Raw genomic sequence first — 22,476 nt, forward strand, 5'->3', positions numbered from 1 at the left:
CTACCGCTCTTAACCACTACACCAGGCTGGCTCTATCATCCCTGCAGATGGTATTGGACTCCATCCCTGACCATGCTGGCTGGGGCTGCTGGGTGCTTGGTGTCCAACTGGCTACCCCAGCTCTGTGTTGTCTACAGCTGTGCCCTGTTGTTCTACAAGTGGGGGCAGCAAAAAGAAGCAGCAGAGCGGACTGCCCCTGTCCCGGATACTCCATTCCATTGCCGCTCTGCCTCCCCAAAAGCCAGAATTCCATAGCCACAGAGCATGCTCAGCTCTTGTTAGGGTGTTTCAAGAGTTCTCCCCTCTCCTGCTTAAAAGCTGCTTCCTTAGAAAAAGCTCGGCACTTCTGCACCCCCACCCTACAAGCCTTCCTCTCGTGGATGGATGGCAATGGCATCTTCAGCCTGACCCTGAGAAACAGAGGGAATTAATGGTGTTCAGACTCTGTTTCTGTGTCCCTAGCTCAGGGATTCCAGTCCTGGGGACAGCCTGTCTACATTCAGTAGGATTGTCCTTTAGGGATGAGCTCCTTGTGTGTACATAGACTAGAATGTATGTATGCTGAGCTATGAAATGATAGGATCCCTTCCGTGATAGGGCTGTGGGGAGTGGGGATCTGATTCAGTTTGGAACTAAAGGGGCACTTACTTAATCTTCACTTTTCGAAACAACATGCGAACTGAAACGCACCCATCCTATAAAATTTGCATTTCTCTGAATTTTGCAAAGCAGTTCTCAAGCCAAGTAACGTGTACTAAATGTGTACATATGTGTACTAATGTGTACATATACTAGGGGAAAGAATGCATTAAAAATGTATAAATCTGTGAAAATACCACACAGAAAGCTTTAGAAAAGAGAACATTGCATTGCAAAAATGTGTATATTAGGCAAAAGTGCATATAAAAATGTGTGTGCCAGCACAAATCTGACATTAAAAATAAAAATGTCTAACGTATGGGGAACCATAGAGAAGTGAACCTGAGACTGGAAAAATGAGAAACTTGAGAGAAACTGACAGATTTACCCATCCCCATTTCCTGTTATGTCACTGCCCATGTCAAAATGCTGCCCAAAAGGTAGAATAAGCATTTTATAAACAGGGGTCCTCAAATTTTCTGCTTCGGGGCCCACTTGAGACGGCTGAAAATTACTGAGGCCACCAGTCACAAAATAGCAGTGCTGGGCCAGAGCCAGTAACAAAATGGTGGCTGAGGGAAGGCAGTTTTTCCTAATCAGGTGGCAATTACTGGCAATCGTTTTCTATTAGTATCTAATGCATTTTTTGAATAGGCCACATTCTTAGCCACGGTGACTTTCTTGTGGTAAGGAGATGCAACTTCTATAGTTAAACTTTCTTAGAGCTATGTACAGACGTTGGCTTGGAAAGTATAATGACTCAACCTCCCCATTTGCTCAAAGGTTCTAACTGGAGGAGGTGGGATATATATATATATATATATATATATATATATATATATATATTTTCTCTCCCCTCTGTTATACACACAACTCTGAAATAATTTTTACTCATCTCCTGCCATTTCTTTTCCTCTTCTCCTTTCATGCTTGACTTATGCCATATTCCCCTCAAAAGTCGCATCCACTTTCAAAGCATTGCGATACTACTTTAAATCCCTGAAAGAACTCTGGGAGCTGTAGTTTAAGGGTGCTGAGAATTGTTAGAAGGCCCCTACTCCCCTGCACAGAGCTACAGTTCCCAGAGGGATTGTCCAACCACTCTATAAATTGTAGCTCTCTGAGGGGAATAGGGGCATAGCTGTCAACTTTTCCTGGGAGGAATCCTATTTGGAATAAGGGAATTTCCCTTAAAAAAGGGAAAACGTTGACAGCTATGAATAGGGGTCTCTTCGTGACTCTCAGCACCCTTAACAAACCTCATTAAATTTATGGTGCATGTGCAGAAACTGTAACTGACGTTATATGAAAGAGGCCCAAACTGATCATAATTGAACAGAGAATGGATATATGGAGAAATTTCTGGGTGAAGGATAGTCAGGCAGCGGCAGTTCAGTCCCCCAGTGCCACGCACACAAGCACGCTCCTTTCCAAACCCATGTTTGGTTTCATATATAATATTTATATTTATATATTTACACAAGAACAGGGTATTTATTCCAACTGTTTGGGGGTTATCCAGGGAGGGAGGTTACACATACAGAGCAAACGCCAGACAGACCAACCAACCCACAGAGGGAACTTTGGGGCGGAGGGGGCTGAGGGGGGAAGAACTTGGGGGGGGGGAGAGAGAGCCTTTCCCTAGCATGGGGCCTGGATGCTGCCAGTCCCTTGCTATTCTGGGAACCAGCTTTTGTGAGACTGGATCAACTGCCGCAAGGAGCTGTGGGATTATCGGAAGTACCTCTGGAACATGGCAAACGACTTGCGCTCCAATGAACTCAAGCAATTCAGTTTCCGATGCAAAAGCTGCAGGTGTGTTTTGGGGTGACCAGAAACCAACAGCTCCGCCAACCCCAGCATTTGCTGACACCGTTAGGAATCATTTCCTAACAGAGTGCTTTACAATCTTCTTTGGCCCATCCTTCCAACAGTCCTCTGAGGTAGGATGCTGTCCTTTTGTACGCGTCTGAATTGCTGAGGGCCATTTTAAGTTGAAACTCTCAAAACCTCTCAGACCCTAAAGCAGTATTTCCCCCAACCTGGTGCCCTGTAAGATATTTCGGACTACAACTCTCATCGGCTCTAGCCAGGGAGCCGTGCTAGCTGGGGCTGATGGGAGTTGTAGTCCGAAACATCTTACAGGGCACCAGGTTGGGGGTGGTCATCCTAACGGAACATTCTAGTGTCCACTGGGTAATGCTGGCTCCTGTCATGGTGCAAAAACCCTACGTTGTGTTCACACTAAGGCAGTTAAAGCACCTTGCAGCTGCAATGGGAGTATGTCCCATTGAACTCAGCGATGCTTGCTTCCGAGTAAACATGCATACAATTGCACTGTAAATAGCTTGTGATGCTTACAACACGGATAACTAATTTGCGCTTACACAGTATGTCTGTACTACACATTTAAACCAGTCCCTGTGCCCTCTAAGCAAAGATCTCTGGGAATTGCTGATTTGATAATGGTTCAGTGTGGTATAGTGGCTGGAATTTTGAAATTTGCCCAGGGAGACCTGGGTTCAAATTCTTCATCCAACTACCGGTTGAACTTGTGCTAGTCATTCTCTATAAGTTTAGCCTAGCTCACGGGGTGGATGTGAGGACAAAAGGATGCAATCACCTTCTGGGAGTAAAAAAGGGGTGAAAAGACAAATCATAATAATAATCAGCTTTGTAAGGAGAGTATCCTAAAAAGCGGGATAGAGATCTATGAACTAGCTAAGTAAAATAATCAGATCAGCACCCTCGGGTTCCAACAACCCCCAGGGTTCTTTGATTGAAACCAAAAGAAGTAAAACACAATACCACTAAGCTGCTTTAAATTTGTAATGTGGATGTGGCGAGTTTCATAATGTTTCACAGCCACTCAAAACTGCACTTGAAACACTTTTAATATATACTGTTTTAAGCATAGTGTGAACCTTTATCATGTTCTAATTAAGAATCTAGAGCGGGGGGACGGGACCTGTGGCCCTCCCATTGTTACTGGACTACAACTTCCATTGACCCTGACCATTGGCCCTGCTGGCTGGGGCTGATGGGAGTTGGAGTCCAACAACATTTGAAGGGGGCATAGCCACCCTTTGCCCCCCACTGAGGTCTTTAGTGACAAAGCTTGGATTATAATTTTTTTAGGTTTTTTTTTTTAATTTAGGTTTCAAATAATTTTGAAGCACTGTAAGCCTGAAAGCGCTATAACAACACTGTGTGAACACATGCCTAGAGTTATTTCTGGAGCGAGTAAAAATTGGGGGGGGGGGCTCTTGAAACTACCATCCATAAGTATTTGGGGGCGGGGAGGCGGTGTCACTCGAAACCACTATGCAGATTTTCACTTGTCCATTGAGAAAACGTCAAACCATTGTAGCACTGAAAGCATTTTGTGGCTTGGGGGGTGGGAAAAACACACATTTACAGCGACAAACATGTGGAATATTTAGAAATGATGGCCTGTGGGCATTTTTAACGGAGAGGCTGGATTTGTGCCACAGAAGAAGCATGGCTTGACTGGTTCTCAGCATAGGAGCAAGGGGTCTGCCTTAGGGTCAAGGTGAGCTGCTCCCTGCCCCCTCCTCAGTGCAGGGTCATTTTTGGCGCATGATTGCTGAAGGCATAAGATGCTCTGCCCCTCGCAAATTAAAGCTCCCCAGATACATTCACAGGAAGGGGAAAATATCTGATTTGTTCCTAAGAAAGAGAGAGGGGCCTGAGGCATAGTCTAAGGCAGGCTTCGTCAACCTGGTGCCTTCCAGATGTCGTGCGCTACAACTCCCATCAACCCCGGCCACAATGGCCAGGCTGGCTGCAGGCTGATGGGAAATGTAGTCCAAAACACCTGGTTGGCACCAGGTTGGCGACAGGCTGGTCTAAGGTGCTGAAGCAGTGAGTGGCAGAGTGGGGGCGAGGCGACCAAACACAGCTCCATCCCGGGGGTGGGGGATGCTGAATAGAGGCGCCTGCTTCACATGGAGCCAGACCATCGGCCCATCTAGGCCAGTACTGTCTACTCTAGCTGGCAGAGGCCTTCCAAGGCTCAGCCAGCCATCTTTCCCAGAGCCGCTCCTTGACGTCCTTCGATTAGAAGAGACTGGGAATCAAACCTAGAACTTGATGTATGTGAAGCACATTTTCTGCCACAGACCTATGGCTCCCTCCACCTGGGTAACCCAGAGGCCATAGGTCATAAATCAGTGCTATTGTGCTGTGTCCAAAGGTCTTTAGTAGGGCTCAAGGGGTGTGTGGGTGTAACTTAACTCCACCCACCCCTTGCCCCCATATCCTGAGGGTAGGGGGAGGTACCACAACTGGAGGGGTCAGAGTAGGTGGCGTTGGGTCTGTGTGAGGCATGGCGGCTGTCATGACAACACACAGGAGCCTGTAGAAAAGGAAGGAGGGAGGTTTGGGGTGTTTGGGTGCCCTTGGGGTTTTTTTTTACCAAGGCGTATGAGGCTGAAGAGGGAGGCAGTTTTCAGTGGATCTGGACGGTTGTACCAGAACTGAGGAGTGGGAGGGAAAGGACGGTAAAGTGAAAGGGGAGGGGGAGAAGCAACCTAAACACAGGCCTTTCCCCCCTCACTCCAGAGGACTGAACCAAGGCCCCAGCACCCCACGCGGAAGGAGGGATGGGGCATCTCTACGACAAGTCCCGCTCTCCTGGCGTGCCGTACATATACGAATCTTTGCCAGGCTCCTGGACGTATTCTTCCTTCTTGTCCCAGTCAGCCGTCCAGCCTCCATTGGCAAAACTGGTGCTCTTGGTAGCGCCGTAGCCCCCGCCTCCTCCTCCCCCGCCCCCTCCTGCGGCCATGCGGGCCGCTTCGTCCTCCTCATCGGCCAGTTCATCCTCGTTGATGAAACCACACTTCTCCTCGTTGATCTCTTCCGGCTCGGCCCAGGGCTGCTTCTCGCCAGAGGCAAAAATCCCATAGAAGATGACACCCCCGTAATGCACTAGAGAGGCGATGAGGAAGACGTATTGCCACTCCTCCCGTGTCTGTGGGGAATGAAAGAGGGAAGAGGTCAGTGTGGATAACCAAAGAAAGTACTTCATTCATTTATTCCAGTTTTTCTTAATGGTTGGCCCTCGGACCCCAGGGAGTCCACGTAGGCCACTCAGAGGATCCACGGCAGGTATCCGTCAACTGTCCGGGACATCTTGTTTTGTGGGATGTGAGAGTAAGGTAAAGGTACCCCTGCCCGTATGGGCCAGTCTTGACAGACTCTAGGGTTGTGCGCTCATCTCACTCTAGAGGCCAGGAGCCAGCGCTGTCCGCAGACATTTCCGGGTCACGTGGCCAGCGTGACGAAGCTGCTCCGGTGAACCGGCACCAGAGCAGCACATGGAAACGCTGTTTACCTTCCCGCTATAAAGCGGTACCTATTTATCTACTTGCACTTAAGGGTGCTTTCGAACTGCTAGGTGGACAGGAGCTGGGACCGAACGACGGGAGCTCACCCCGCCGCGGGTATTCGAACCGCTGACCGTGCGATTGGCAAGTCCTAGGTGCTGAGGTTTTACCCACAGCGCCACCCGCGTCCCGATGTGAGAGTACAGCGCACCAAAATTCGCAAGATTGCAGTGGCCCAAAACGCACGTTTTTAGGTGCTGTGCTCTCATGTTGATCATGTGACTCACACAGGAGTGCAGTTCAGAAAGCATGTGTCCCGGTTTTGCACCATTGGCCATAGTGCCTCATTTGCCTTAATGGACTAGGCAGTGAGATGTGATAGGGCCTTCTCTCATAATTAAATTTTCTGTTTTACAATTTAAAGAACTCATTTTTACATCCTTAAGATACCCCTTCTTCTCTTTCCATGGTTCATTTTACATATCATAAATCCCTACGTATTTTACATTCAGTATTCCATTATTACACCCATCAAAACTTATTTACACTGTTGAATTTATCAGTGTTGCCAGCGTTTTCAACTGTACACAGTTATTTCCCATATATTCAATAAACGTTTTCCATTCTTCTCTAAACGTATGTTCTCCTTGTTCTCTTGTTCTATATAGAATCATAGAATCATAGAATCATAGAGTTGGAAGAGATCACAAGGGCCATCGAGTCCAACCCCCTGCCAAGCAGGAAACACCATCAGAGCACTCCTGACATATGGTTGTCAAGCCTCTGCTTAAAGACCTCCAAAGAAGGAGACTCCACCACACTCCTTGGCAGCAAATTCCACTGTCGAACAGCTCTTACTGTCAGGAAGTTCTTCCTAATGTTTAGGTGGAATCTTCTTTCTTGTAGTTTGGATCCATTGCTCCGTGTCCGCTCCTCTGGAGCAGCAGAAAACAACCTTTCTCCCTCCTCTATGTGACATCCTTTTATATATTTGAACATGGCTATCATATCACCCCTTAACCTCCTCTTCTCCAGGCTAAACATGCCCAGCTCCCTTAGCCGTTCCTCATAAGGCATCGTTTCCAGGCCTTTGACCTATAGGTTAAGTCTGCAGGCTGTGCATATTCTGTCAACTTAAATTGCCATTCCTCTTTGGTTGGGACCTCACCCGTTTTCAATTTTTGGGCTAACAAAACATGGGCCGCAGTAGTGGCCCCAGGAACTTGGAATTTCAGTCTGAATTATCCCCCAACTGAAAGGACTCTGGGTGTGGTGTTTTTTTTGGGGGGGGGGGGAGTTCTTTTAACCTTTTTTTTCTCAGTTCATTGTGGATCATTTCTATGACCCAAAGTGATAGGACCTTCTCTTCATTGTTGCTTGACCGGCAATCCTTTTGTTGCCCACCTTGCTGGCTAAAGTGGTTTTTGTTTTTTTGTTTCTTCTTTGGTCCTGGGCCCAGAAGATGCCCAAATTCTGAGTTTTGCACTCTTTGCCTTTTTTCTCCTTGCTTATTCTCTCTTACAATTTAATTGGTGTGATCTGCTGGTGCTTCCACCCCGCTTCATCTTTCTCTCCCCCCCCCCCCGCAACCCCTGTTTATATATTCCATTGATTTTCTTAAGTGCCTCATATTGCGTGTGGCAGAAAGGCAGGGTAAAAATGTTATCGATACCCTTTTTTTATTAAAAAACAACAACCAAAGTGTGAGTTTAGAGTGTCTGCTATTGGAAAAGAACACAGATACTGTGGGAATATCAGAAATCTGGTAGGGCAGGGATAATCAATGGGATACAATTATCCCCAGATATAAAATATACAGGAAGGACCGAGGGGTTTGCACTGGTAATGGTGCTGCTCTATAGGTCAAAGAGGACACTGACCGCAATAAATGAGAAACCTGAGGAAGGACAAACCCAGTCAAGAACCACTGCATATGGAAATAACAGTCTAAAAATGTAACACAGTACTGGGGGGAATGCTAACAAAGCTTTTGAGAAGGAGAAAGAGCCATGATAGCTAAGTGAAACATTCATGTTCAGAAGCAACGTTAACATACCTAACATGTCAATGGTACATCCATGGTATTCATGTAATATTTTAACTGTGTGTAATTCTAAATGTTAACATTGCACCCTGCCCTGGGACCTGCTGGCGAAGCGTTAGTAATACAGTGGACACTCGGATTGCGAACGTGATCCGTGCGGGATGCACGTTTGCAACCCGCAGCATCTGCAACCTGCAGCAATGTGTCTGTGCACACGCGGGTTGCGATTTGGTGCTTCTGCGCATGCGCAAAGTGCGATTTGGCGCTTATGAGCATGCGTGACCACCGAAACCCGAAAAAATGCAACCTGAAGCTTTTGTAACCCGAGGTATGACTGTACAGGAAACTCCCCACTTGTGTGAGACCAACTCGCGTGCCACCATGTACATATGTGGCGCTGCAAAATAAATAATTCAATTCGAACCCAGAAGTGGTGCAAAAAAATTGGAAAACAACGGCTCGAGAAGAGCACAGAAATGGCAAAAGAGCAGCTAGCAATCCCAGGAGCCCTTGCACTGCCCTTTGAAACCTGTGGAGAATTGGAGTTTGAGAAAGGAGGCTTGGAGGAAGCAGTGCTCTACACCCCCCCCAAAAAATGTTTAGGGGTACTCTCATTTTCCTACACATATTGAAATACTGCCCCTTAATGAGGCCAAACTTAGATTCACAAAATGTTTAGGGGTATGCGTACCCCTGAATCTCCCCCCCAGAAAAAAAAGCACTGGGGAGAAGTCTGGTAAGCAGTTTTTTAAAGGGGTTTTCAAGAATTTCCAGAGGTTTAGAGAGCGTTTGCAGGCTTTCTAGTTGGTGTTACCGCTATACGGGACTTCACGTACGCGCAGCTCCCAGAAACTTAACCCCCACGTGAGTGAAACGAAACAACAACAACGTATTTCTTCCTCTGTCCTCCTTTTCTAGTTGCTCCGTTCCATTGCCCCCCACCCATTTTTCAGCCTCCCCACCCAACTGCTCTCAACCGTCAGGAAGAGAGCAAATTATTAGGCAGCATGCTCAGACCTCCTGATGGCTGTTGCCATTTTGGCTACATAAATGGCACTTGGAGAACCAAATCAGAAGGTTAGAAATTATGGGGACAGAAAGTTCTCAGGACAGGCAACCCCCCTGCTTTCAGGAGCTTTGATTCCTACCTTGTGTTTGGTCATAGCTCCAACGATGAGTGGACACACCATCCCTGACAGAGTTCCCACACCATTGGAGATCCCCATGAGGATGCTGGCATATCGGGGGGCAATGTCCAAGTGATTCACGTTAAATCCTGGAAGTGAGGAGGCGGGTTATAGAAAGGAATTTACATCAGTTTCTCCTCTAACTTTGGAGCTAACTGTCAGAGTTGCCTCCAGGTCCCAGCTCACAGAGGACCAACGCTAGCCAGTAATAACGTATAAAAGTCTTTATTGAAGATTAGTTTCCATTTCCAAACCGCAGCGTGCAACTCTACGTCTTAGATCTTAGACCGGCGAAGCTCCATCTGAGTCTCCGCCTCCTAGACACCAGTTTAAGACTCTAGCCTTACTCCACCTCTTCCGTTGTTCTTTCCTCCTCTGGGTCCTTCTGCCCCCTGGGGTTTCCTCCTTTCTGGACTCTTCTGACGCTGACCCCCCTGAGTCTTGCCCCTCCTTCCGGCGGGCTTTAGGACCTGGCTCCCTATCCGGGCTACCTGCTGTGCCGCTCGCCTGTACATTTGAACTTGGCGCGCGCGCCCAGCCGGTAACCTTCCTCTTGACTGTTTCCCCGCTCTCCGATGGAGGCGTGGTCAATCCTGACTCATCTCCTCTCGCTGGTGGTGAGAACACTGGTCCCGATTCCTGGGACTCCTCCCCCCCACTGCGCTCTGGTGGGGAAGCTGGTCCTGATTTCCAACTGCTGCTCTGGGAGTCCCCGCTGGCCCCTTCCTTCTGGGGTTTCCCCCTTGGCACCCCCCTTGCCCTGGTCATCGGCGCTCCCTTCTGTGAATCTTCCGATTCGCTGGAGAGGCTCGTGGAATCCCTCTGACCGCTGTCACCGCCTACGCTCCCCTCGGATTCCTCCCCCTCGCTCTCCATTTCCTCCCTCTCCTGTGCCTCTGCTCCTGAGCCCCTGACACTAACGTATGCCACAGATTGCCTCTAACTGTGAGGCTGTTTCCAGATTATCACTATTTTTAAGTGGTATGCAGTTACATACTGGCCAATCCAGGTAGCGCAATGATTGGGAAGTCCTGAGCAAACCCGCCTCCCTAAAATGATCAGACTTTTTGCAATAAAGGAAATGACAGAAAATACGCACTGGAAAAAGTGGGATGACACTTGTTTTGAGGACTATCGTCTAACCTCCCCACAAACAAATCAGAATGAATGCTGATTAAATAACCAATGTCATCTACTCTCTCCGTAAACATATCAGGTTGTCTGGAAGCATCCAAATGTGTTAAAATGTTACAGTTTAGTGCTAGAACTTCTAATGATTATTCCCCACCCCTGTAAGTTCATGCAAGATCACAGTCGTTTGGTATTAGATTGCAGTTAGAGAGTCTGCATGTAGTTCCCTGTTGCTTCTATGAGATACTGTACTTGAAAGATCTCTTACTTCTGCAGTCATAAACAGAAACAAAGTTCAAAGGAATAAGCACGTGGGCCCCTTGCCTTGATTTTCTGCCCTCCTTTTGCATTTTCCCTAATCATGATCTCCTGAAAGAGGTATCACCCTTATTGCCTCTTACGGAGCAATCCTGTGCTCTGGTTAAAAAAGATTTTTCAAAACCCATTAAATGCAGTACAAAACAATCATCAAAATGATTGAAACACCTGGCTACTCATCCAAAAATGTAAACAGCCACATAGCCCTGTCGGCATAAAAAAAAAAAAAGAGTTTTCCCAAAAATCAAAAGTAGGGATGCCTGCCAAATCTCTGCTGGAAGAGTGTTCCTTCCGCAGCTTGGGAGCAGTGGCAGAAAATGCCCAACTTCTGGCTGAGGCAGTCAGAAACATGGAGGACATCACAGCTCAATGCATATGCCGGCCAGGCAAAAGCACTCAGAGGGCACAGGGCAAGGGGGTTAGGGGGTGTGGTCAAAGGAGAGGGGGCACGGACTAGACTTTGAGGGCCATGCAAAAAAAGGTGCACCTAATGAGGATGAACCCTTCACAGGGTTGGACTATATGGGTATCAGAAAGCCTCAATGTCAGGCGTCCCACTGTGTGGGAGCTGTGGGCAAGGATGGGCGAACCTTACAATTTCAGGTTCTCTCAGTTTATTTTTCCAATTTTAAATACCAATCTTAGACTTGGTTCTTTAGTCGGCTGAAAAAAACAAAAACAAAACAGTCCTCATGAAAGTTCATCAGCATTTTACTGTGAATTTCTTCTAACTAGTACTATTTTTCTAGAAAAAGAGGTGCCAAAGCTCACCATGAACTTCTCCCTTATTCTCTTAGAATGGCAGTGACGCCTACCTGAGAGGTGCTAGAGCTGAACTCTGGCTGGAAAAAAGCCCTGCTTCTAACATATATGTTTGCATACAATTTCAGCTAATACAGTTGTACCATAGAAGTCAAACGGAATTCCAAAATGTTTGAAAACCAAAGTGCAGCTTCTGATTGGCTGCACAAAGCTCCTGCAGCCAATCAAAAGCTACAGAAGCCCTGCCGGATGTTCGGCTTCCAAAAATAGTTTGCAAACCGGAACAGTCATTTCCGGGTTTGCGAAGTTCGAGAGCCAAAACATTCAGGAATTAAGCTGATCAACTTCCAAGGTACAACTGTATACATATTTTTGCAGGACAATTTCCCCTGATATAATGCACTATATATACATGACATATGTTATTTTCACAAATATATGCATTTAATGCACACTTTACCTCAGTATGTGTTCTTCTATACACATTGCTTGACTAGAGAAGTGCATTGCAAACTTCAGAGAATTTTGCATTTCAGAGCACGGCTGTGGGGTTTGTGTGTTGTTTCAGAAAGTGCAACTTAGGTAGGAGCACAAACTCTCTGATCCCTACTTGTTGGGGGGAAGCAGAGGACCTTTAATTTGGAATGCCACAATGCAGGTGTGGGGAATCTTTCATGGCTAGACTACAGTTTCCATCAGTCCCAGCAAGTGGCCAAGGACATAGGAAGTTGTAGTTCAGCAACAACTGGAGGGTCTCCCCTTCCTCAGAAGGTCAACCCAGCTCCCTAAGAGCAGTGGCAGAGCTTCATGCTCCGGCACCAGGGGGCGGAGAGCAGGCAGGGGCGGGGCTGGCACACATCTTGGGGATGTGGTGCATCGCCTGCAGGGGCGTGGTGCGCGTTCTGGGGGCGTGGCGCCCAGTGCAGGCGGGGGGCAGCCACGACGGCACCCCACCAGGATCGCACTGCCGGGGGCGGTGCGCTCCCTCCGCACTCCTCTTCCTCCGCCAGTGGCTAAGAGCTTACCTGAAATAGCAAAACCGCTGAAACCCACGGCCAGAACAAGGAAAGAAATTGCTACGCCTTTGCTGTGGGAATAGCCAACCACTAAGAGGAGTGTGGCTTCCATGCCAAAACCTGACGAAGAAGGAAGAACAGAGATAGTGAGTGTGGACACACAGCTCCTGCACACAAGCACAGCTGTGTCTATTTTCAACTTCTGACTGTGATCGCGCTGCATAAGAAACTAAAGCAGGGTGTACATAAAACTTACATGTGGCTGTGCGTGCTGCTAATTTTTCTTTGCTAATGGAAGGGGAAGGGTGTCATAACTTAGCAGGGCTGCAAATGAGCCCTAGAGCATATGCTATGCATATAGAAGGCCTCAGTTTTTGGCAATCACAGGTGGAAAAAATTGCTGTTGCACCCAGATCCCACTTGCCGGCTGCCCTCTGGTATCTGGCTGCAGCGGCGTAGCGTGGGTTGTCAGCACCCGGGGCAAGGCAAGTAATTTGCGCCCTCTAACCCGTGGATTTGCACCCCCTAACCCGTGGATTTGCACCCCCTAACCCTAACCCCTAGATGTTGCGCCCGGTGCAGCCGGCCCCCCTGCACCCCCCACGCTACGCCACTGTCTGGCTGGCCACTGTGAGAACAGAGTGCTGGACTAGAAGGGCCTTTGACCTGGTCCAGAAGGGATCGTGTGATGTTCTTAAATTTAATCCCCCAACATCTGCAACACATGGTATGCATGTGTCATTTCAACACCAATTCATTCTCCCAGGCGTTAAAAATCCTTTTAAGCCACTCTGGAAGCTTGTGTTTTATTTATCCACTGTGTGGTTGCTTTTTAAAAAATCTATTGTGTTATAGCTGATGTTTTACTCTGTTTGATCTTATGGTTGATTGTGTAACTTTATTTTATTTTCGTCTTAAGCTGTCCTGAGAGCTGAGATACACTGATGGTGCAGGAGGAAAATGTAACAAATGAGCTAACGAATAAAAAGCCAGCCTTGAGCGGAAAAGATCAAAGGCAGTGATGAGAAAGACCTTTCTCTGTGTAAGGCAGGATTCTCCAACCTGGGCTGGACTACACTTCCCATCATCCTTGACCATGGCCTGATGGGATTTGTAGTCCAACCATGCCCGGAATGTGCCAAATTGGGGAAGGCCAGCATTAAGGTATTTGTCAGCAGTATGGTCCTGGATTACATGGACTTGGTATAAGACTGATTCATGAATAAATGAGGGTCAGGGGAGGTTGCAACTTTGTGAGAAGTGAACTGGCAAGAGGAGAGCTTGCTAAAAGCAAGAGTGCAGGGTCCACTGCAATCCGCAGGACAGGGATATGTGATGATTTCTCATGCCCTCCTACTGGAAACTAGGGCTGGGAGATATCAGCTTTTCAACACTGCAATGTATCACCAGCTAAACATTGTGATAGAGTGACACATTGCAACGTCGAAAAGCAGAGGGAGGAACAAGCTGCCCCATTGTCCTCAGCGCCGCAAGGTGCTGGGGTGAAACTGCCTCCGCTCCCAATGTAGCTTTTTCCTTCCTCTGCGCACCAGGCGCTGGTGGCCGAGGGACTCAGGAGCGACAGCCGTTTCACCCACGATATACTGCTGGATGAAGGCGCCATCGCCCAGGCCTACTAGAAATCCCAGAAAAGCATTCTAAGCGGGAGATAAAAACCTCTAAGTGGTTTTGCATCCACAAGTGCTAAAAAACTGAGGTGTGCCCGTCCCTGCGAAAGAAAGAAAGACAGACATCTAAATGAAAACAGAGATTCTCAGAAACCTGTGCGAGTTCCTGGATTCTGTCTCTAATGCATTTGCTTCAAATATTGTGGCACTCTCAGTACTGCCTAGATGCTGCTGGGCTCCAACTTCCATCATCCCTGGATATTTGCCATACTAGCTGTGGGCAGATGGGAGCTGGAGTTCAGCAGCAGGTTCTGGAGGGCAACAGGTCCCCTACTCCTGGCCTGGGCACTTTTCCCTAGAAACCTTTCCCACTGACAAGCCAGCCACCTGCCCCTTACTGGAGTCCAGGTATCTCTCAACCAAGCCTTAACCCTCCTCCCCGAGCCTTTTCTCCAACAATGCCTTTCTCTCTCACCCCCACAGTTCATCATCTTGCGGACGTTTGTGGTAGACATGATCCTCCGCGTCCGCAGGTAGTCGGCGATTTGGCCCCCAATGGGCACGATGATCGTCATGACCAGGTGAGGCAAAGCAGAAAGCATGCCCACCTGCGCAGGAAGGGACAAAAAGGAAGAGGCAGCCCATAAGTTCCAGGCACATGAGGGTGTTTAAAAACAGTTAAGAAAATCCAGCTGTCGTGTGGGGTCTTTTTTCTTTTGAACATTACGTTTATGACCAAGGGCACCCGCAGGATGTTTTGCAAGTGGGGAGAAGGGCAGTGTGTGTGTGTGTGTGTCCAAGTAGAACACTGGAAGGGTGGGATAAGGCTTATTTCTCACACAAAAATTGAGAATAGTGCCTATACGTTTTGTCTCATGTAGCAGGTTCTGCAAACTTAAGAGTTTTATCCAACTGAAGTCTTACACAGAGTAGACCCACTAAAAGTAATACTGCCATGACCATGAATTTCAGTGGGTTGACTAATAAGTAGGGCTCAGTTGAAGACCACTCTTAAGTTGTGTAAAACTGATGTACGAGACAAAATGTGCAGGTACCTTTCTTCTCACTTTTTTGGTGAGAAATTAGCCTGATAACATTGGGTGGTGTTTAAATATGTTTTACTCAAAGCAGACCCACTGAAATGAATGAACAAGGCTAAGTCAGGCCCGTTAATTCCAATGGTCTAGTCAGAGTGAAATTTAGTTGCCGGCCACCCATTGGATACAACCTGTGCTCTCTTTAAAAACAAAAATGAAAGCCAGGAATCTTGGGATTATAGTTCCTGGTGGGGGGGGGGGGAACTGTCCCTCCACGGACACCCATGTTGAAAACATTACGGTGGTACCTCTGGTTGCGAACGGGATCCGTTCCGGAGGCCTGTTCACAACATGGAAAGAGCACAACCACAGTGGCGCATCTGCACATGTGCGGGTTGTGGTTCACCGCTTCTGCGCATGTGCGTGATGTCATTTTGTGTTTCTGTGCCTTTATATGCGGCGAAACCCAGAAGTACCCTGTTCTGGTACTTCCAGACCGCCGCGGGACGTAACCTGAAAGTATGTAACATGAAGCAGATGCAACATGAGGTATGACTGTATATAATTCTCTCAAAGGACTTCAAACCCAATTCCAATAGTCCTCTTCGCCCTCACTGTCTGCTACCTAGTAGTAGTTGTGGCAGGAGCAGCGGTGGCAGGTGAGGGTGCAGAGTGACGGAACTGAACTTGCCAAGAGAGGGAGGAGACAAGGCGAGGTGTGATGAGGTCAGAGGAGCTCAGGGCTGGTAGTGGCCACTCAAGGGCACCTGCAGGGCCGCCAGTGTCGATTCAGGGAGCCCCTGGTCTTGCTGAAGCCTCACATTACCCCAATCCTCTCCTTACAAGTGCCATTGCCATGGGGGGGGGGGTGCCATTGCCATTGCCACTCCAACCACACACACAAACCCTGCCCATGCGCTGCGGTTGTGTAGATGTATGTTTTGGAATCCTGAAATTTGATCCTGCTAATTTCTGAAGTTTTATATTTTTCTTCTTTTTTTAAAAAAATAAAGTCTATACTGCACAAAGAGCCATAGAATAAAAAAAACCAGAACATCTTGGTTCCTTCTCTCTTTGTGTGTGTCTTTGTTTTGGATATTTGAACCTGTTTTCTCTCAGAGTGCATTCCTGCTCAGCCTTGCCCCAGCATACGATGGAAGAACAATTGGCACGTGGCTAGGGGCATCTTTTCTTTCTCTTATCAGCACAGAATGAAACACCCTCTGCTAATTAATTAATTAATGACAACAGCAATATCCGCCACTCTTCACCGGTAGGTCCCAAGACCGGGTTAGAACAATTTCAAATTCAGTATTAAAAACAGCGAAGAGAACTTATGGACAAGTCTCCAATTTCTTGCCCCAACACGTGCACACACACACACACACACACACACACACCCCTCAAACCAAGGGCAATTTTTCTCACTTTGCTGATTTCAAAGCCAAAGACTTCTTCAAAATAGGCTGGCTGGCTAATTAAGAGCAAATAGAAGGTCCAGCTCCGGCAAAAGTTGGCCACAATAATGGCGTAGACAGGCATGGAAGTGAAGAACTTGCGCCAGGGAGCTTTGAATTTCTGCCAAGAGGTAGGGAGGAGAAAGAGAGAGAGAGAAATATGAAAATATTAATGGAGTTGCCTCACATCCTCGCATATCCCCACCTCAGTGCTGTCGCAGGACTTCAGAGGCCACTTGCCTCCTCAAAAATGGTGCCCCATGAAGCTGCTGAGAGCTTCCCTACTGCAGAGAGATCTTCAACGGCTGCCGCCTCACCACCATACATTTAAAGCATATGCTTCCCTGCTCCCCAAATCCTGGGAGCTGTAGTTTCCCGCTCACAGAGCTCTAACTCTCAGCACCCTTAAACTACAGTTCCCAGGATTCTTTGGGGAAAGTCGTGCTTTAAATATATGGTGTGTGCACAGTTTCTTTCTCTCTGCTCTCTCATATCTTTGCCCATGGCCTTTGCTCTTCCACCTTCACCACCCTCACCTGTCCAAATGTCTCTTTTCCCTCCTCATATGAACCTGCCCTGCAGCCCAGTATGCTTGGAGCTGCCTGATACCACCACTAGGCCCCATATGCACTCGGCATTTGAAGCAGTATTCTACCACTTTGAACAATTAGGCTTCCCCCAAAGAATCCTGGGAACTGTAGTTTGTTAAGGGTGCCGAGTGTTTCTAGGAGACCCCTATTCCCCTCACACAGGTGCCATTCTCAGAGTGGTTTAGCTGTCAACCGCTCTTCCCAGGGAACTCTGTAGCTTGGGACCTGTCTTTTTGACCTCCTGCCTTCTTTCTTATTTTCATTTTTCAACGCTTCATACTATGAGCTCAAGGTAGCGCACGTGGTTCTCCCCCCCTTCCCCATTTTATCCTCACAAGAACCCTGTGAGGTAGGTTAACCCGAGAGGCAGTAACCAGGCTTCGCAGCCAAGGGGGTATTCAAACCCTGGTTTCCTAGTGTTGTAGTCCGGCACTCTAGCCACTACGCCACACTCTGTTAAGGCTCCGTGCACCTTGATGGTGTTAACGGAAAAATCCGAGGGCTCCCTTGGACAAAAACAAAGACACCAACCAGGATAACTTGGAGCAAGACAGCAGCCTGTAGGCTTCGCCTTTATTGATCTGTTGCAACAGGGTGCTCCCCTCACTTGCAGGAGAGAGGAAGGACCCAGAAAAATGGTGTGCAAGGCCTTATAAAGACTTTTGAAATTGCCACCCTGTAGATCAAGACCACCCCCAGAAACATCATACATACATCACAGAAAGGAGGGGTTGAGGGACGGGTTGTGGTGGTAACCTGAGTGTCCTGTCATCTGGCTGGTTCCCCCTTTCCCCCTCCCCATGAGTAATTTCCAGAGGACAAAGGGGGGTTGGCAGACAGAGGAAGATGGAAAAGAATTGCTGAAACAGTTAATTGAAGTGGAATACAAAAAGGGAGGCGTGAGGAAGTCAATGAAACAAGTGAATGAAAGATAAGATTGAAAATATTGGAAGTGTTTTTAATTGTTCTTGTTTTGTTTTGTTAATTCAATGTTTTGTGTAGTGTTTTTGTTTTTGTTTTTGTATTGTATTATATTGATTTGTTTAATTCTTTTTCTTTCTTTTTGTAATCTTTAAACTCTTAATAAATATTATTTTTAAAAAAACACAAAGGGGGGTTGGCAGTTTCCTGCCCCCAGAGGGAAGAGCTGATTATTGTCCCTTGTTCCAGTCCGTGCTGAATCCACTCCCATATGCAAGTTCTTTGTGATCTTGATGGTCTTCTGTCTAGGACCATCAGGGTTGGCGTAGCAATTGTGCAGGGCTCCTCTGTATGTACTGATATGCTCAAGGAGTATGGCTGCCCTGTATCAAACCTTCCCCATTTTGTAGTCCCTCCTTCATGGAGTAAAATAAAAGTGGAACAGTGCAAATCCGATGTATGGTTGATTTTCTATGAATTTATAACAGAAGTGTAGCGTATGTAGTGTGTGAGTGTGTGTGAAGTTAGTACAAACTGAATGATGGGGGGGGGGGTTCCCTGCTACAATGGCGCCATATGAATGACAAGAGAGCAATGTAAGGCACTGACCAGAAGGGGATTCATAAGACTGGCGCTTTCTCCAATGCTTTCTTCTATGTATTTCCTCTCTTCCTCGGTGATGGTTGGGTGCTGGGCAGGACTCTCGTAGGAAACCATCAGCCAGAACATATACCAGAAGATACCAAAGCTGCCTGCCAAGGAAGAGAATTGCAGAAGCGGTTGGAGGGAAGGGACCTACCATCTGATCCAACAAGGTTTAGGCAACCGAGAAGGCATGGTAGCCAAAGAGTTGGCCTCTCTTTTTTTTTTTCCAAATTTTAAAATCACTTTTCCAAATTTATCACAAATAAGACACACAAATAAAGAAAAAAAATTACAATACTAAAACGAAAAGCAACAAAAGCAAATATATAAATACGTAATTCTTTAAGGCCTAATCTACTTTTCATTGTTAACTGACATCCTCGAACCCCTCCTCACTGAATTACATTGAATCACTTTTTAACAGCTTTCCAATACCCTCTTTCTAATCAAATTAGCACCTTTAGTTTACAATCTTCTTCTCTTTTCATAATCATCCAAATCCATAATATTTTACAATTCACTCTAGTCCTAGGCCCATTTGGTCCTTTCAAGTAACTTCTACTTATCGTATGTTACAATATCTAGCTAAATAGTCTTTAAATTTCTTCCACTCTTCTTGGCATGGCCTCTTGGCTGGCTTACCGTAGACGTAGAATACTGAGCTCCACCCGGAATACTGCACTAGGATCCCCGCGAGAGGCATGGCCACCACAGCCCCTGCGTAAGAGCCTGTAAAGGCAGAGGGAAAAGGTTAGCCAGGGATACAAGCCGAGATTCCTAACTCCAGTGGGGACTGGTGCCCACTGGGACTGGCAGGGCAGAAGTCAGGGTGACTAGCTGGCTGTAAGTAAGAAGGCAGCCAGGCGTGGGGTCTGGCTGAGGGCAGGCTGAGCTTAGTGGGGCAGTGCCCCCATTTGATTGACTGCACCAGCCTTTACTGCCTGACTCCCAGCAGCCCTTGCTACCCCTCTGAGGTTGCTCCCACACTCGCCGTTCCATGACTAGCTGCCATCCTTTGTTATAGCTATGAAAAAGGAAGAAAAACGGGGGGGGGGGCGGACAAGAGGAAAGAAGTGTTCAACACCCTCTCCCTGCCGAACAGGAACTGTCAAATAACAGGGCAATTCGGGGGCAATTCATCAGTTACCCACCAGCTGTGTTGTTTCCTGTTCAGCAAGAACAGTAAGAGGGACAGAATTTGCAAGGGGGGAAACTGTGAAAGTCGAGAGGGACCTTTGCTATCTGGAAATTTACCGTATTTTTCGCTCCATATGACACACTTTCCCCCTCTTAAAATCTAAGGGGAAATGTCTGTGCGTCTTATGGAGCGAATGTGTGGTCCCTGGGGCTGGGGCTGGGGGGGGGACCCAGGCTTCCCTCACCAGCCCCGACAAGCTGTGGGAGCAGTGGAAAGACTGCACACAGCCTTTCCGCTGCTCCCCGACCTGCTCTTTGGGGCTGGCAGTGGCTTTCCTGGGGCTGGTGGTGAGGGAAGCTCGGCTTTCCCCACCGCCAGCCCCACAAGCTGCGGGGAGCAGCGGAAAGGCTGCGTGCCTTCCCACTGCTCCCCAGGGCTGGCGGTGAGGGAAGCTCGGCCAGCCCCACAAGCGAAAGGAACCCGAGGCTATCTGGAGAGCGAGAAGGATCCTGGCTGTGGAGTTAGGAATTGCTAGACAACGTGGCATTATGTTAAACTCTGTATGGAACCACTGTTTCAATTCCGCAGAAGCAAAGCAGTCCTCGTGTGAAAGCAACTTAACAGGGCGCGTCCAGTGAGTTTTCCTAAAGTGAGTCACTCACCAAGAGCTGTTCCAACATGTTAAACCAAACCAGGATGTGCTGCGTTTTGATCTAGACTTTGGGACAGGTCTTCTAGGCTTCCGCTTAAGAAGTTTCAACAAGTCAGAAGCCAAAGGACATCAGGTTCAAGGGGGCAACCATGGTTTTGTTGCATGGGAGGCCCTCCCCGCCCATTTAACTTCAATGGTCGGTGAACATGTTACCTTACCACAGAAGGCTGTTGTCGCCAGGCGGCTGCGTTCCAGGGGGGGTGCCCATTTGCTCCAGATACCGTGGCATGCTGGGTAGGTGACCCCCTGGAGGTGGAGGGCACAGAGAGTTACATAGAGATCAGAGCTACCTTTCCACTGGAGAGAGAGAGAAAAGAGGCAGGCCCACGGAACAAGCTCTGCTTCCGACCCATAACTCTGTCCCACCTTGACTCCGTTCTTTACAAGGGGGCTAAGTGCCCCAAAGACAGCGACGGTGCTCTGAGGGAAGGGAGCTGAGGCTTCGGAGAGGAAGGTGGAGAGGTCGATATTACGGGGCGGGGCGAAAGCATGGAGATTAGGGGTGTGGGCCTTACCTCCACAAGGCCTTGCAGGATCCGCACGAAGATCACGCAGCCAAAGTGGACCCTTGCGGCCGATGGAATGAGCATGTTCAGGGTTGATGTCGCCACAATGGCAAAGCCAAAAACCCTGTGGACCGAAAGGCAGGTGTTAAGAAAAAGAAAGAAAGCCCGGCCCGTTTGATTTCCCTCTCATCATTATTCTTTTGATATTTACAGAGGTTTTTTTGCTTCACATGAGCCTGTGAAGTGATAAGGGAGTCAATAGCCCTAATCACCAGCGACTTTCATGGCTGAAGGAGGATTTGAATCCATGTCCCACATCCACATTCTGATGGTCAGCCAATTGCTCTGAACAGCTCCCTGCCTCTTCCCGCAGGATAATATATACACAAGTGCTGTAGAGACTAGAGACCTGCACAGTGAGAGGAAAGGCCTAGGAAACACCATAAGGAACCTCCACTTTCTCTAGCGAGGGTCTATGTACGCGTGTGTGTTTCGAGATAGGTGTTTATTGTGGGATCAGTGCTGCTCCTCATGCTTGCAAATTTCTTGCATGCTAAACTTCTTAAATTATCAACTAAAGTTTACTTGAAAAGAACGACAAACTTTAAAAAAAAGACACAAAATACCAAAAATTTTGCTGTTGTGATAATCTGGTTTATACAAAGGTACAGTCAATTTTCATGATCTTTATCTTTCACCAGATAGTGAGCTAGCCCAAATGGACCAAGGTATCTTTCTGTTCCTGTTCTAGAGAATGAGATCACCAGGTGTGAGCCAAAATCTGCATGTTCCCCCTCTTTGATTTACACATACACACACACACACACAAAAAATACCCTACCTGCATCTTACCTGTTAGCAGCAAATTTCTGTGCTATGAACCCTCCGGGGATCTGGGTGACAATGTAACCCCAGAAGAAGGATCCATGAATCATGCCTACTGTCTCAGGATCCCAGTTGAACTCCGCTTTCTAAAGTGGTGAGAAGAACAGAGGAAAGATTTGGTTCCTGATTACAGCCAGCAGCAGGACTTCGGTCACAGTCGCACCATCCATTCAACGCTCATGGCTCCCCCTCCAGCCAAGAATCCTGGGAACTGTAGTTTATGTTAATGGTACTCTGCATTGTAGCTCTGTCAGGCGTGAACTACATTTCCCACAATTCTTTGGGAGGAAGCTTGTGCTTCAAGTGTATGTTGTGTATCCAACCATAGAATCATAGAGTTGGAAGGTCATCCTAGTCCAGGTGTGGGGAACCAGTGGCCCTCTAGATGCTGCTGAACTACAACTCCCAGCATCCCTAGCCATCGACCACGCTTGCTGGGGCTGATGGGAGTTGTAGTTCAGCAACATCTGGAGGGCCAAAAGGTCCCCACATCTGTTATAGAAAACTGA

The 22,476-nt window shown here is 47.7% G+C and overlaps 1 protein-coding gene across 1 annotated transcript in view; it reads right to left on the minus strand.

The window, feature by feature from the left end:
* Nucleotides 1-2,080: 2,080 nt before the first annotated feature.
* The window catches only part of SLC17A7 (solute carrier family 17 member 7), a 57,076-nt gene continuing 36,680 nt past the window's right edge, over nucleotides 2,081-22,476 (minus strand). Inside the window, exons 3-12 of the mRNA XM_081837404.1 lie at nucleotides 21,935-22,053; nucleotides 21,092-21,206; nucleotides 20,735-20,822; nucleotides 19,369-19,455; nucleotides 18,691-18,833; nucleotides 16,542-16,691; nucleotides 14,552-14,684; nucleotides 12,458-12,568; nucleotides 9,183-9,310; nucleotides 2,081-5,635 (exon numbers count right to left, since the gene is read on the minus strand). Of these exons, the coding sequence (XP_081693530.1) occupies nucleotides 5,276-5,635; nucleotides 9,183-9,310; nucleotides 12,458-12,568; nucleotides 14,552-14,684; nucleotides 16,542-16,691; nucleotides 18,691-18,833; nucleotides 19,369-19,455; nucleotides 20,735-20,822; nucleotides 21,092-21,206; nucleotides 21,935-22,053 (1,434 nt within the window). The 3' untranslated portion in view covers nucleotides 2,081-5,275. The remainder of the gene's footprint in view (nucleotides 5,636-9,182; nucleotides 9,311-12,457; nucleotides 12,569-14,551; nucleotides 14,685-16,541; nucleotides 16,692-18,690; nucleotides 18,834-19,368; nucleotides 19,456-20,734; nucleotides 20,823-21,091; nucleotides 21,207-21,934; nucleotides 22,054-22,476) is intronic.

Source organism: Podarcis erhardii (genome assembly GCF_964252035.2).
Source record: "Podarcis erhardii genome assembly, chromosome: 13".
NCBI classification, from domain to species: domain Eukaryota; kingdom Metazoa; phylum Chordata; class Lepidosauria; order Squamata; family Lacertidae; genus Podarcis; species Podarcis erhardii.